We start from the raw sequence: 16613 nt of genomic DNA, 5'->3' as shown, positions 1-16613 counted from the left end.
GGAGCACAGCGGTGAGGAATAGAAAATATGTTTAAGCAGAATAATAATACTAGATGCCAAAGTATGTTAGGTGTACTGAATAATATGTATCTGCTGTAAAACAAATATATAACAAATGTATTGTTGTTCATTCGTTCAGTTGTTTCCGACTCTTCGTGACCTCATGGACCAGCCCACGCCAGAGCTCCCTGTCGGCCGTCACCACCCCCAGCTCCTTCAAGGTCAGTCCAGTCACTTCAAGGATGCCATCCATCCATCTTGTCCTTGGTCGGCCCCTCTTCCTTTTGCCTTTCACTTTCCCCAGCATAATTGTCTTCTCTAGGCTTTGCTGTCTCCTCATGATGTGGCCAAAGTACTTCAACTTTGTCTCTAGTATCCTTCCCTCCAGTGAGCAGTTGGGCTTTATTTCCTGGAGGATGGACTGGTTGGATCTTCTCGCAGTCCAAGGCACTCTCAGAACTTTCCTCCAGCACCACAGCTCAAAAGCATCGATCTTCCTTCGCTCAGCCTTCCCTAAGGTCCAGCTCTCACATCCGTAGGTTATTACAGGGAATACCATGGCTTTGACTAGGCGGATCTTTGTTGCCAGTCTGTTGTCTCTATTGTTTTATCGTGACTGGACATTGCTCTCCTCCCAAGAAGTAAGCGTCTTCTGATTTCCTGGCCACAGTCTGCATCTGCAGTAATCTTTGCGCCTAGAAATACAAAGTCTGTCACGGCCCCCAAGTTTTCTCCCTCTATTTCCCAGTTGTCAATCATTCTTGTTGCCATAATCTTGGGTTTTTTTATGTTTAGCTGCAACCCAGCTTTTGCGCTTTCTTTTTTCACCTTGATTAGAAGGCTCCTCAGCTCCTCCTCGCTTTCGGCCATCAGAGTGGTGTCATCTGCATATCTGAGGTTGTTAATGTTTCTTCCAGCAATTTTTACCCCAGCTTTGCATTCATCAAGCCCCACACATCGCATGATGTGTTCTGCATACAAGTTAAAAAGGTTGGGTGAGAGTATGCAGCCTTGCCGTACGCCTTTCCCAATCTTGAAGCAGTCTGTTGTTCCGTGGTCAGTTCTTACTGTTGCTACTTGGTCCTTGTACAGATTCCTCAGGAGAGAGACAAGGTGGCTTGGTATGCCCATCCCACCAAGAACTTGCCACTATTTATTATGATCCACACAGTCAAAGGCTTTAGAATAGTCAATGACGCAAAAATAGATGTTTTTCTGAAACTCCCTGCCTTTCTCCATTGTCCAGCAGATATTGGCAATCTGGTCTCTCGTTCCTCTGCCTTTTCTAAACCCAGCTTGAACATCTGGCAACTCTCGCTCCATGTATTGTTGGAGTCTTCCTTGCAGGATCTTGAGCATTACCTTACTGGCATAAGAAATAAGGGCCACTGTACAGAAGTTGGAGCAGTCTTTCGCATTTCCCTTTTTTGGTATGGGGATATAAGTTGATTTTTTCCAGTCTGATGGCCATTCTTGTGTTTTCCATATTTGCTGGCATATGGCATGCATCACCTTTACAGCATCATCTTTTAAGATTTTAAACAGTTCAGCTGGGATCTCGTCGTCTCCTGCTGCCTTGTTGTTAGTAATGCTTCTTAAGGCCCATTTAACCACACTCCTCAGGATGTCTGGTTCTAATTCATTCACCACACCGTCAAAGCTATCCTCGATATTATTATCCTTCCTATACAGATCTTCTGTATAGTCTCGCCACCTTCTCTTGATCTCTTCAGCTTCTGTTAGGTCCCTGCCATCTTTGTTTCTTATCATACCAATTTTTGCCTGAAATTTACCTCCAATGTTTCTAATTTTCTGGAAGAGGTCTCTTGTCCTTCCTATTCTGTTGTCTTCTTCCACTTCCATGCATTGCTTATTTAAAAATAGTTCCTTATCTCTTCTGGCTAACCTCTGGAATTGCGCATTTAACTGGGCATATCTCCCCTTATTACTGCTTCCTTTGGCTTTCCTCCTTTCTTGGGCTACTTCCAGTGTCTCAGCAGACAACCACTTTGCCTTCTTGGTTTTCTTTTTCTTTGGGACGTACTTTGTTGCCGCCTCCTGAACAATGTCGCGGACTTCTGTCCATAGTTCTTCTGGGACTCTGTTTACTAAATCTAGTCCTTCAAATCTGTTCTTCACTTCCACTGTATATTCGCTAGGAATGTTAGTGAGATCATATCTAACTGGTCTGTGTATTTTCCCTGATCCCTTTAGTTTTATTCTAAACTGAGCAACAAGAAGTTCGTGATCTGAGCTACAGTCAGGCCCAGGTCTTGTTTTCACCGACTGGATGGATGTCCGCCACCTTTGGCTGCAAAGAATGTAGTCAATCTGATTTCAGTGCTGACCATCTGGTGAAGTCCATGTATAAAGCCGTCTTCTAGGTTGTTGGAAGAGAGTGTTTGTTATACACAGTGAGTTTTCCTGGCAGAATTCTATCAGCCTGCATCCCGCTTCATTTTGTTCTCCCAGACCAAGCTTGCCTGTGATCCCAGTTGTCATTTGACTTCCCACCTTGGCATTCCAGTCTCCTGTAATGAAAATAATGTCTCTTTTTGGTGTATTATCCAGTAGGTCCTGCAGATCCTCAGAGAACTGATCTACTTCTGCTTCTTCAGCAGCTGTGGTTGGGGCGTATATTTGGATCACTGTGTATTAACTTTGATAAAATAATAAAAATATTTTTTTAAAAGTAAATGTGGACAAACCAGTTTGATATCCTGATTCTAGAATTACACCAATGCTTCCTGTTCTTTTGTTTTTTTTCTCGTGGGCCAACACAGCAGCTAATTTTTTGTTGTTATAATCAATATTGATTGATGTTTCCAGACCAAAACAAAGAAAAATATATTTTCTTTTTCAGAGCAACTGCTTGTGCTCATATACATGTTTAGATCAATAAATTCATGTCCAAGTCCCATTATTATTCCCAAATAAAGGTGGCCCACTGAGTTGATGGAATTTACAAAACAGTTGACTTATGTTCCCATTGACTCAAATGGTGTATTCTAGTTGGGACTAAAAATTAGGTTTAGATTCAAACTCACATAATAAACAACTGTAACTGGACATTCTTTAAACAAGTACTAGTCTGAAAATTAAATAAAATAATCTCGACAATAGAGACTGGCAACACAGAGAATAGAAATAAATAAATAAATAATACTTTATTCTGAAACCAACCTTGCTCCTCAAAGGGACTCAGGGAGGGCTATACACAGGCAAACATTCAATGACCTAAATAAATACACACCAAAAATCCAAAGCGATGCAAAATAATAACAATAAACTTATAACAAAAGAATTAACATAGAAATGAAAGCAGAATAAAAATAATCCAATAAGACAAAATAACACTAATAACATGAATTAACATTAGAAACATTTACCCTGTAAAATAATTAAAATACAATTAGAAATGGCTATTGCAGGTGTTCACTTAAAGTGTATCATAGCTGCTACAAGTTAGAAGTAGGTTAGCCAGCGATGTAATGGCATTAATTTAAAGTGTCCTAATCCTCCTCTTCTCCATACGCTTTCAAGAGTTTTTTTTTTTAAGAAGAGGAAGATGGGGGGCATTTTTATTTATTTAGGTGGAGAGTTCCAGAGACAGGGAGCGATCATGGAGAAGGCCTTCTCTCTTGTTCCCACCTGCCATGCTTGAGACAGAAGTGGGACCGAGAATAGGGCCTCCTCTGCTGACCTCAGTGAACGAGACGTCCTAGATAGGGAGATGCAATCACACAAATAGCCTACCCGAACTGTTTAGAGCTGTATAGGTAATGACCAGCACTTTGTATTTAGCCCAGAAGTGGACCAGCAACCAGTGCAGCTGCCATAGCATGGGAGTTGTTCCCTCCCTGTACGGGGCCCCAGTTAGTAACCTGGCTGCCAATCTTTGGACTAGCTGTAGCTTCCGAATGATCTTCAAAGGCAGCCCCATGTAGAGAGCATTGCAATAGTCCAAACGGGATATGACTAAGGCATGGACTACCATGGCCAAGTCTGGTGTCTCTAGGTACGGGTGCAGCTGGCGCTCAAGTTTTAACTGTGCGAAGATGCTCCTGGCCGCTGCCGACACCTAGGAAAATGAATGTTCACATTTCACTGGGTCCTATAATTAAAGTATTTCAATCCCTTCCAAAAAGGTCAAGTTCCTCCAAAACCATCATTCCCCATAGCAACTATTTGGCTTCTGACCCTGTTATTTGGCTTCTGACCCTCCATTAGAACTATTCCTACCCCAGATATTATGGGTATCGAATGTATAGGTTTGACATTGGCTGCTAGGGAAAGAGTGACTATCCTCTTAGGTGGATGTCTCCCAGCTCCACCTTGCTTACCATCCTTGTCTGCAAAAGGAAGAGAAAGGGGGCGTCCTAGCTGCTTCACCCCCACACCGGTGAGAGAAGCAAGTCAGGGAAGGAGGCTTTAAAACTTCTGTCTCCCAACTGCACCTTGCTTACCATCCTTGCCTGCAAGAAGAGAAAGGGGGCATCCTAGCTGCTTCACTCCCACACCGGTGAGAGAAGCAAGTCAGGGAAGGAGGCTTTAAAACTTCTGTCTCCCAGCTGCACCTTGCTTACCATCCTTGCCTGCAAGAAGAAGAGAAAGGGGGCATCCTAGCTGCCTCACCCCCACACTGGTGAGAGAAGCAAGTCAGGGAAGGAGGCTTTAAAACTTCTGTCTCCCAGCTGCACCTTGCTTACCATCCTTGCCTGCAAGAAGAGGAGAAACCTCCCTCTCCCTACCTGCTGGACCAGAGGTAGGGGTGAAGGAGAGGGGAGTCAGCCAGCAGGAACTTCCATCACCTTGCTGGGTCTTGCTGTTTTGTATCCATGCCATCAGTGCATAATTGACATCATAGCTGCGGACGTATAAGGCCCAAACAACAACCAGAAGATTTGTCCGCCATATGATTCAGCGTTTTTACTACCTTACCATCAGGGCTCTCAGATCAAGATCTAGTTATTCACTTCACACTGCCCTCCCTCGTCGAACCAAGCGGTGCAAGCAACATCATCTCACACAGCTTGGAAATTGTGCTGACAACCAGTGATAAATTCAGTTACTGTCTTTATTGTATGGGTAACCATCTTTCCCGTTAATTTTTCCATCTTCTCTCTTGGACGGCCAAGAAGGACCAGGATCCTGGCCATTGGAGGCCGGCTTGTTTTCCACGGAACCAAGAAGCTGGGCTCCTATGGTTTTGAACTGACTGTTCCTGATTGAGTGTCTTTTGGATTCAATCCTAGAAGGCATGAACTTTGAACTATAGAATCTGTTCTAACACTAAGACACTTTAGTCTGGGCACTTTAGATCTTCCTTTAAACAGCCAGAACCCACGCTATTAATTAACTGGTCCCAAATTATCAATTCTGTGATTAAGTTGTTGATTAAGTTGTTGTATTATAGCACTTTAACAAATGCTCTGAGATCCTGCATTGTCACTTTAGAGCTGTTCAGATATACTGGCAATTACCAGCACTTTACTCCCTATGTCATCATGTAGGCTATTTTTGCTGCTTCTGATATTCTATCAGTTAATTTCCCCTTCCACTATTGTTCAAGTGCACTTTACAATCCTTGGTAGACTGAAAGAAACAGAAAGCGGGGGGGGGGGGGGGTGAGAAAATGTCAGGGTCCAGATATGTGTAACTATAACAATGTTTGTTATCAAATATCAACAGCTGGAACAACGATTGAGGAAAATGGAGGGAGCTTCCCCGGGGGGGGGGGGGATGGTTCTGAGGGTGGGGGGGGGCACCGTAGAGGTGGTGGCAGGTAGAGGGAGATACTGTAAAGGGAAAACAAAACATTCATTCTGGCCCAAAATTTACAATAACAAATTGGCAATTTCTAAATATACAAGTGATTCAAGACAAAAGCAAATTCAACCCAAAATTCACAATAGAATATTGGCAATTCCAAAGATTACTCATACCACATGTCAACAACCTATTTGGCCCGAAATTAATAAGGATATATTGGCAATTCCAAAACACTCCCCTGACAAGATACAGCTGAGGTGCCAGGATGGTGGCCCCTCCAGGTTAAAGGTGGTGCTGTTCAATGCCAGGTCAGTAAATGGGAAAACTTCCATTATTCAAGATCTAATCTAGGAAGAACAAGCTGACGTGGCTTATATAATAGAGACCTGGTTAGATGAGGGAGGAGGGGTGAATCTCTCCCAACTCTGTCCGCCAGGTTACTCTGTGCGGCACCAGCCAAGGCCTCGAGGGCGGGGAGGCAGAGTCGCAGTGGTCTATAAGAATTTTATCCCCCTGATCAGGTGCCCCATCCAACAGTCATCATCTTTTGAGTGTGCCGGTTTTAGGATAGGTGACTGGGACAGGATAGGGATTGTTAGTGTACCGACCACCCCGCTGCACAACAGTCTCCTTACCTGAGCTAGCAGGAGTGGTCTTGGACTTGGCATTGAGCTTCCAACGGCTTTTAGTCTCGGGAGATTTCAATGTCCATGCCGAGGCCTCTCTCACAGGTGTGGCTCAGGACTTCATGGCTGCCATGGCAACCATGGGCCTGTCCAAATTAGTATCTGGTCCCACCCATAGTGCTGGGCACACACTGCATTTGGTTTTCTCCCAGGAATGGGGCGAAGGTGATGGGGTAGAGGAGCTGACCATCACTCCATTGCCATGGACCTTTCACCACTTGATCAGGTTTAGACTTACCACGCCTCCTAACCTCTGCAGGGGTGGTGGACCCATTAGAATGGTCTGCCCCAAGAGACTTATGGATCCAAATGGCTTTCTGATAGCTCTTGGGGAATTTCCCACCTCCTTGGCTGGCGACTGTCGATGCTTTGGTCTCTCAGTGGAACAGTGAGATGACTAGGGCAATTGATACAATCGCTCTGGAACACCCCCTCTCGAGTAACCGAGCTAAACCAGCACCTTGGTTTACTGAGTAGGCAGCGATGAAGTGAAATATAGAGGAGGCTAGAGTGCGTATGGCACCAGAGACCTACCAAATCAGCCCAAACACATCTGAATGCCTTTTTAAGGTCCTACGATGTGGCAATAGCGGCAGCACAGAAATCATTTCTTGCTGCCAATATTGCATCTGCGAAGAATCGTCCAGCTGAGCCATTCCGAGTTGTCAGGGGTCTGTTAAATCTGCCGAAAAGCGAGATCCCTGATGACTCGGGGGCTCGCTGTGAAGTATTTGCTCGATTCTTTGCAGATAAAGTTGCGCTGATTCAGTCGGGTTTTGACGCCATATTGACAGCGGTCTCTGGGGATGTAACATGTGCATCTGCTTGTCCGGTTTTATTGGATTCATTTCAATTGGTTCAGCTTGAGAATGTGGACAGGATCCTTGGGGAGTGAGACCTACTACATGCATCCTAAACCCCTGTCCATCCTGGCTGATAAAAGAAGCCAGAGTAGGCTTGGCAGAGTGGGTGAAGGTGGTGGTTAATGCCTCCTACAGGAGGGAAAGTTTCCAGTGAACTTAAAACAAGCTATCATAAAACCGCTGTTGAAAAAGCCATCACTGGATCCAACTCAATTAGATAACTTTTGGCCAGTTTCCAACCTCCCCTACTTGGGCAAAGTCATGGAATGTGTGGTGGCTACACAACTCTAGGGATTTCTGGTAGACACTGATTATCTATATCCGGCACAGTCTGGCTTTAGACCGGGACATGGAACTGAGACAGCCTTTGTCGCCTTGGTAGATGATCTTCGCCAGGAGCTGGACAGGGGGAGTGTGTCCCTGTTAGTTCTGCTGGACCTGTCAGCGGCCTTCGAAACCATCAACCACGGTATCCTTCTGGGACGCCTCGTAGACATGGGACTTGGGGGTACTGCTCTGCAGTGGCACCGGTCCTTTCTCAAGGGACGGTCTCAGAAGGTGTTACTGGGTGACACCTGTTCGGCCCCACAACCCTTGTTGTGTGGAGTCCCAGAGGGTTCAATTCTGTCCCCAGTGTTGTTTAACATCTATATGAAGCCGCTGGGGGAGATCATTCGGAGTTTCAGAATGAGGTGTTATCTCTACGCAGATGATGTCCAAATCTGTCACTCCTTTCCACCTGTCACAAAGGAGGCTGTTCAAACCTTGAACCGGTGCTTGTTAGCTGTGTCGGACTGGATGAGAGCTAACAAATTGAAACTGAATCCAGACAAGACAGAGGTTCTACTGGTCAGTTGTAAGGCCGAACAGGGCATAGGGTTACAGCCTGTGTTACATTCCCCCTGAAGATGCAGGTTCGCATCTTGGGAGTGATCCTGGACTCATCGCTGAGCCTGGAACCCCAGGTCTCAGTGGTGGCCGGGAGAGCTTTTGCACAATTAAAACTTGTGCGCCAGTTGCACCCGTACCTTGGGAAGTCTGATCTGGCCACAGTGGTCCACGCTCTCGTTACATCCCGAATAGATTACTGCAACGCACTCTACGTGGGGTTGCCTTTGAAAACTGTTCGGAAACTTCAATTAGTCCAGCGGGCGGCAGCTAGATTACTCACCGGAGCATCATACAGGAAGTATACCACCCCTCTGTTATGTCAGGTCCACTGGTTGCCAATCCAATTCCGAGCACAATTCAAAGTGCTGGTTTTGACCTACAAAACCCTATATGGTTCTGGCCCAGCGTATCTGTCTGAATGCATCTCCTTCTATGTCCCGCCTCGGAGTTTAAGAACTTCTGGGGAAGCACTGCTCTCGGCCCCACCTCTATCACAAGTGAGATTGGTGGCGATGAGGAGCAGGGCCTTCTCGGTGGTGGCCCCTCACCTGTGGAACTCACTCCCCGGGGAAATTAGGTCATCAACATCCTTCCTCTCCTTTAGAAGGAAATTAAAAACTTGGATTTGGGACCAGGCCATCGGGTAATCTGGCAGATAGATAAGGGTCAAGCGACGACTAGAATTGATGGATTGGACAATGTGGAATTTGAATTTACGGACTATGAGCTGGTAAACGTTGAGCACTATATTGTTTTTAGGGATTGTGATGTATAATTGATTGTTTTTAATTGTTTTAATTACTGTTTATATGTTTTATTTTTTACCTTGTTGTGCTGGCATCAAATTGTGCCTTTTTGTAAGCCACCCTGAGTCCCCCCTCGGGGGTTGAGAAGGGCGGAGTAGAAGTGTGATAAATAAATAAATAAATAGTTTATCGGGCCCCTGGAGACCTGAACAAGAGCATCCCCAAGTTATTAGACCTTCTGGCGGACTGGGCCCTGAAGTTCCGAAGTCTCATCATATTGGGAGACTTCAATGTACATGCAGATAGGTTCACAGACGCATTATGTCAGATGAAACTTAAGCGGAAGAGATTAGAACGTAATTGGTGCAAGAAACCTGATGAAACATCAGTCGGCTTTTGAAATACATCGAAAAATCTATGAAGCAGCTACCAGAGAGGCCAAAAAAGAATATAATTCCTCATTGATAACATCCGCCAGATCTCGATCTGCTCAAATATTTAAAATTGTTCGTAACATCACAAATCCAACCCATCTGGCCTAGTCAAGATATTACAGCAGAGACCTTCCAGAGCCACTTTATAAATAAGATCAATCTGCTCCGCAAAAAGCTACCTCTCACAGAGGACACATTGAGGGAACTAGAGGCCTTCTGGCCATCTAGTGGCCAATTTCTAGAACATTTTGTGTCATTAGAAATGGAAGACCTGGAAAAGACACTAGATCAGCAAGACCAACCACCTGCTCCGTCGATCCTTGTCCCTCCTGGTTGGTTAAGGAGTGCTGGGAGGGACTACGAGATCCCTTAAGGAGCATCATCAACAGTTCCTTGGAGCAAGGAATTTTTCCAGATTGCCTTAAAGAAGCAGTGGTCCATCTTCTCTTGAAAAAACCAAGCCTAGACGCCACCATACATAGTCACTATCACCCAGTTTCAAACCTTCCATTTTTGGGCAAGGTGATTGAATGGACAGTGGCAGGGCAGCTACAGCAATTCTTAGATGAGACTGCGGGTTTGGACCCCTTTCAATCAGGCTTTCGTTCAGGTCATGGGACAGAGACTGTCTTGGTAGCTATTACTGACGAAAGACCAAGGCGGATCAGCGCTATTGCTACTCTTGGACCTCACAGCTGCATTCGACACCGTGGACCATGACTTGCTGATTCATCGATTGGCTATGTCTGATGTACGAGGTTTAGCCCTGAAATGGTTCAATTCATTCCTCCGGGACTGGAGACAGAGGGTGGAGTGGTTAGGCCAAAGCTCTGAGAGCTCCTGCCTTTGCTGTGGAGTTCCCCTGGGTGCTATCCTCTCGCCCCTGTTATTTAACATCTACGTCCGGACACTTGCTGGACTGGTGCGGAGCTTTAGCATAGAGTGCTACCAGTATGCAGATGATACCCAGCTACTCTTGTGTCTCGAACCTGGGACAACTGCGATTCCTGAGAACTTTAGGCTGTGTTTGGAAGCAGTGATGAGTTGGCTGCGAGCGAGCAAACTAAAAGTGAATCCTGCTAAAACTGAGATACTCTGGCCTGGCCAGCCGCCAGAATTAATCCAGTCTCTGCCTGATTTCGATGAGGAAGCTCTGGTTCCATCTGCCACTGTTAAAAGCCTTGGGATTGTGTTGGACTCATCACTGACGATGGAGGCCCAGATCACTGCCATAAGTAAGCAGGACTTTTTTCATCTTCGACAGGCAAGGAAATTGGCATTCTACCTTTCGGTAGAAGCATTGGCAACAGTAATCCACGCAACAGTCACCATGAGGTTGGACTATTGCAACGCCTTATATGCCAGCCTTCCAAAGTCAACAACCCAGAAGATTTGGATGATCCAAAATGCAGCGGCCAGGCTGCTAGCAGGATCATCTATAAGATCCCATATCACACCGATTCTGCAACAACTGCATTGGCTACCAATAGAACATCTGATCTCTTACAAGATATTGATCCTTACATTTAAAGCTCAAAATGGCCAAGGACCTTTATATCTTAGGGACTGCCTCATTCCTTTTCTCCATCAGTGGTCACCTCGATCCACCCAGGAAAATCTCCTATATATACTGGGCCCTAGGGAGGTACACCTGGAAGCTACAAGGCGTAGAGCTTTTTTGACCTATGCTCCAATTCTGTGGAACTTATTGCCTCCATACATTAGAGCAGGGGTCCTCAAACTAAGGCCCGGGGGCCGGATGCAGCCCTTCAAGGTCATTTTCCCGGCCCTCGCTCAGGGTCAACCTAAGTCTGAAACGACTTGAAAGCACACAATAACAACAACAACAATCCTATCTCACCAGCCAAAAGCAGGCCCACATTTCCCATTGAAATACTAATAAGTTTATATTTGTTAACATTGTTCCTCATTTTAATTATTGCATTGTTTTAAAGTGTTTTTTACACTACAAATAAGATATGTGCAGCGTGCACAGGAATTCATGTTTAATTTTTCAAATTGTAATCAGGCCCTCCAACAGTTTAAGGGACTGTGACCTGGCCCTCTGTTTAAAAAGTTTGTGGACCCCTGCATTAGAGCAATGTCGGAGTTGCGACCTTTTGTAAAGGCACTCAAGACTTGGCTGTTTGGTTGTGCATTTAAGTAATCAGATCTAATTTGCCAAATATTTTTATGTTGAATGTTTTTATATTGTGTAAATCCTATTTTAGACTGTAAGTCGCTTGGAGCACCTTGGTGGAGAGTGATTAATTAAGAAATAAAGTGAAGTGAAGTGAAGTGAAGTGAAGTGAACAAATTTGTAGTTATACAAAAAAGGAAAGAAGGACCCGAGGAACAAAACATACTGAACACACTAATAAAAAATGTGGCAATTTATGTCAAATGCACAAGGGGATTTAGATTTGTGTATTTCTCCAAGAGAAGCTCTTAAATGATTAAAAGTAATGGAAAAGGTGGTATTTACTAATCAATTGTGATAACGTAGAGGCGTGGCATGTGGCTATTCTTTAAATGAAAAATACACATAATCGGATGACAAGGCCTCTCTTGTGGAAACAGCCACCACCCATCACCATCATATTGATCAAATCCCAGCTATAGAATTTCATATGGGCCACAAACCTGAGCTTTCTTCACTTAACAGCATCTACATGAAGCCGCTGGGTGAGATCATCCGGAGTTTCGGGGTGCGGTGTCACCTGTACGCAGATGACGTCCAACTCTGTCACTCCTTCCCACCTGCTACTAAGGAGGCCGTCGAAGTCCTGAACCGGTGCCTGGCCGCTGTAATGGTCTGGATGAGGGCGAACAAACTGAAATTAAATCCAGACAAGACAGAGGTACTCCTGGTCAGTCGCAAGGCCGAACAGGGTATAGGGTTACAGCCTGTGCTGGACGGGGTCGCACTCCCCTTGAAGGCGCAGGTTCGCAGTTTGGGTGTGACCCTGGACTCATCGCTGAGCCTGGAGCCTCAGGTTTCAGCGGTGACCAGGGGAGCATTTGCACAGCTTAGGCTCGTGCGCCAGCTGCGCCCGTATCTTGGGAAGTCTGACTTGGCCACGGTGGTACACGCTTTGGTCACATCCCGCCTCGACTACTGCAACGCTCTCTACGTGGGGCTGCCCTTGAAGACGGCCCGGAAGCTACAGCTAGTCCAGCGCGCGGCAGCCATGTTGTTAACGGGAGCTGGACGCAGAGAGCATACAACGCCCCTGCTGTCCCAGCTCCACTGGCTGCCGATTTGCTACCGGGCCCAATTTAAGGTGCTGGTGTTATCCTACAAAGCCCTAAACGGTTCCGGCCCAAAATACCTTGCAGACCGCATCTCGGCCTACAAGCCCACGAGGGCCTTGAGATCATCCGGGGAGGCCCTTCTCTCGGTCCCGCCTGCCTCACAGGCACGTCTGGCGGGGACGAGGGAGCGGGCCTTCTCGGTGGTGGCCCCCCGGCTGTGGAACACCCTCCCTGCTGAAGTTAGACAGGCGCCCTCCTTGATGGCCTTTCGTAGGGGCCTGAAAACATGGCTCTTCGAGCAGGCCTTCAACTGAGTGTATTCGAATGACATTGGAATGAACTAGGACTACGAATCTCGGCTATGACCCCAGGACTCGACGAAGCGGATTTTTAGTATAAGTATATGTTGTGTTGTATCTGTCTGGTTTGTATCGTCGTGATTCACTGTATACTGTCTTCTTTGTTGTTGTTCACCGCCCCGAGTCGCCCTCGGGCTGAGAGGGGCGGTCAATAAATGCAAGAAATAAATAAATAATAAATAATACAATGAATTATTCTCTAGATATAGCTACACAAACTTCAGATATAAATGTTGCGGGAGGAGAATAAGGATAGTTCATTGGACTAGTAGAATTAATTCAGTTCTTTGATGATATGTAAAGTTGGCCTTGTCTACAATTCAACAACAGCCCGGTGGCGCAGTGGGTTAAACCCCTGTGTCGGCAGGACTGAAGACCGACAGGTCGCAGGTTCAAATCCAGGGAGAGGTGAATGAGCTCCCTCTATCAACTGCAGCTTCTCATACGGGGATATGAGAGAAGCCTCCCACAAGGATGATAAAAACATCAAAAACAGCGCTCTCTGGAAGTAGGAGCCATTTGGGAAAATACATACATACAAACATATTTATTTATTTATTTACTGCACTTGTAGACCGCCGTTCTCAGCCCTAGGGCGACTCACGGCGGTGTACAACATATAAAAACAGTTTACAATAAAGGCAATATCACAAACAACAATAACAACATCACTATCAATAATACAATTACACTAAATCATTCGCGACGTCTCATCATAGAATCACAATCCAATCTCGTTATCCATATTCCGTTCCAATCATCATTGCCAATTGTTGTAGCACTTAGTCAAACGTCTTCTCAAACAACCACGTCTTTAGTCTCTTGCGGAATGTCATAAGGGAGGGCGCCTGTCTGATGTCTACAGGGAGGGTGTTCCACAGCCGGGATTATTAAAATCAGAACTATTATAGTAAAATAAGATATGTAATGGAAGAAATAATAGGGAAAGAATCAAAGTTGGATAAAGCCAGATTCGTGTTTCTTACTATAGAGGCAAAGGAAAATAACAATAATTAGACAGAAATCCTAAAATATATGACAGCCACAATACAGGCTATGGAAAGACAATACAAGATGGGATTTAGAAACTTGGTGGGCTTATCTATCAGAATATAAAATCAATGATGTCATTAATAAAAGGAAAAACAAGTATATATATATATATATATATATATATATATATATATATATTCATACAAAACAAGACTGGTACAGGAAATGGCCTACTCTAATCAACAAAATAAATGGAGATGATAGATATAGCATTTTGAATCAGGCTTTCCACACGGTTAAATTGATGCAATGACACCATTTAAAATTGCTGTTCCAGGAGGGTGGGGGGAATGGGGGGAGGGTATGGGGAATGGGTGGCACACATTTAAGGAATGTATAAAGTGTCATATAAGAAAATTTTACTTTTGGAATAATATATACTGAAATAAGACTTGCACGGCAAAAGTTTGTTAATTTTTGCTAAAGTTTGTTAACCCGGTGGCGTAGTGGGTTAAAGCGCTGAGCTGCTGAGCTTGTTGATCGAAAGGTCACAGGTTCCGGGGAACGGCGTGAGCTTCCGCTGTCAGCCCTAGCTTCTGCCAACCTAGCAGTTCGAAAACATGCAAATGTGAGTAGATCAATAGGTACCGCTCAGGTGGGAAGGTAACGGCGCTCCATGCAGTCATGATGACCACATGACCTTGGAGGTGCCAACGGACAACGCTGGCTCTTTGGCTTAGAAATGGAGATGAGCACCACACCCCAGAGTCAGACATGACTGGACTTAATGTCAGGGGACAACCTTTACCTACCAAATAATAATAATAAAAGCTTAGGACCCGGCAATGCCCAGGTTAGGTTTATAACGATAAACATAAAAAGAATCATTGATGGGTTTTGGATTTTAAGAATGGACCCATTAGAAAAGGTATAAAAATATGAGTAAACTTTCACCATCATCTGTCATTGTTTCAACCCTACCAGTATTCAAAGTTGGTCATATTGGGTCTGCGTACAATGTTTAGTCCAGAGCCACTGTCTTTTATGTCTACACTGTTCTTTGATTGTGGGTGCACAGTAACTCCCAAAATAATGTGTGTGTATGTGTGTGTGTGTGTGTGTATACACAGTATATTGTTATATTACTATAGTAATATTGAGTCTGCCAGGAGAAAGGCGGAACAGAAATTCCCAAAATAAAGAAATAAAATATTGTAAAAATAATAATCTAATGATAATATATTGAATTTATATATAGTAATAATATATTGTAATAATAAATATATAATAATTGTAATATATAAAAAACAATAATATATTGTAATAATAATGTAATACATTGAAGTTTTATATATATATATATATATATATATATATATATTTGAATAAAATATTGTAAATGTATATATACAATGTATTGTAATATATATACACACTTCAGTCATAATAATGCAATCATATTATATACCTTTACTGTTAATATATGTATAATACAGGATATTAGTATTAATAGATTGTATCACAATATGTCATAATAATGCAATTATATACATAGTAATAATAATATATTGGCATGTATACCTATAATACAGTAATAATATATTATTACATATATATATATATATATATATATATATATATATATATAATATAGCAATAATATAATGTCAATGTAATATATACCTAATTTAGTAGTAATAGTACAGTAACAATAATATATTACAATAATATAGTAATAATATCATGCATATATAGATCTAGGTCAGGCCTGGGCCAACTTGGGTGTTTTGGACTCCAACTCCCACACTTCCTAACAGCCTACTGTGAGGAAGTGTGGGAGTTGGAGTCCAAAATAGCTGGAGGGAAGGCTCAGGCCTAGACTGTGGGGAGGCCCCCTTCCCTCATAGCTGGCGCTACCCCGACAGAAAGGCCTACCTTGCCCTTCTCCATGACCTGCCGCCTCCTCGAGGACTTCCGCCTTCCTCACCCGGCTCCACGTTAGCAGCGCTGACGGAAGAGAACTGGCGCGCTCGCCTAGGAAACAACTAAACAACTCCGCGGGAGGCTTTATGGCCCTCGCAGGCTTCCGTAGCGTCTCCTGAGAGGGAAAGGGAAAAAAAACAAAACACTGGCACGTTCACCTAGATAGCACACCAACTCTTGAAGAATGGGAAACCCAACCTTGCCACCAAAGTAGGAAAGAAACCAATAGCCAGACAACCAGAGATTGAGAACAATAACCTCCATGAACCTTTTACATCTACTGAATTGGACATGGCTCTCAACAAATGTAAGAATGGCAAAGCAGCTGGCCTGGATGATCTACGGATGGAACAAATCAAGAACTTTGGTCCAAAAGCAAGGCGCTGGCTGCTGGAGCTGATGAACAACTGCACTGCATCCTGTCAGATCCCCAAAATCTGGAGGAAAGCAAGAGTCATCGCCATCTTGAAGCCAGGCAAAGACCGTAATGATCCAAAAAGCTACAGACCAATCTCCCTGTTGTGCCACCTCTACAAAGTTCTGGAGAGATTTATTTTGCATAGAATTATGGAAAATATAGACCCCTGTTTGATCCCACAGCAAGCTGGCTTCAGAAAAGGCAAAAGCTGCA

At 44.3% G+C, this 16613-nt stretch overlaps 1 protein-coding gene across 2 annotated transcripts in view; it reads right to left on the bottom strand.

The window, feature by feature from the left end:
* The window catches only part of LOC137095390 (pyridoxal-dependent decarboxylase domain-containing protein 1-like), a 72708-nt gene extending 56570 nt beyond the window's left edge, over window positions 1-16138 (bottom strand). For both annotated transcript variants that reach the window (XR_010908834.1, XM_067462002.1), the window contains exon 1: window positions 15935-16138. Coding sequence is in view for 1 of the 2 variants with exons in the window: in XM_067462002.1 (XP_067318103.1) it covers window positions 15935-15949 (15 nt within the window). In the remaining variant the exon portion in view is untranslated. The remainder of the gene's footprint in view (window positions 1-15934) is intronic.
* Window positions 16139-16613: the final 475 nt, after the last annotated feature.

This window comes from Anolis sagrei, chromosome Y, assembly GCF_037176765.1.
Source record: "Anolis sagrei isolate rAnoSag1 chromosome Y, rAnoSag1.mat, whole genome shotgun sequence".
Classification (NCBI taxonomy): Eukaryota; Metazoa; Chordata; class Lepidosauria; order Squamata; family Dactyloidae; genus Anolis; species Anolis sagrei.
Note: the sequence above shows the minus strand (reverse complement) of the source record. Positions and strands in the feature narration are given on the sequence as shown.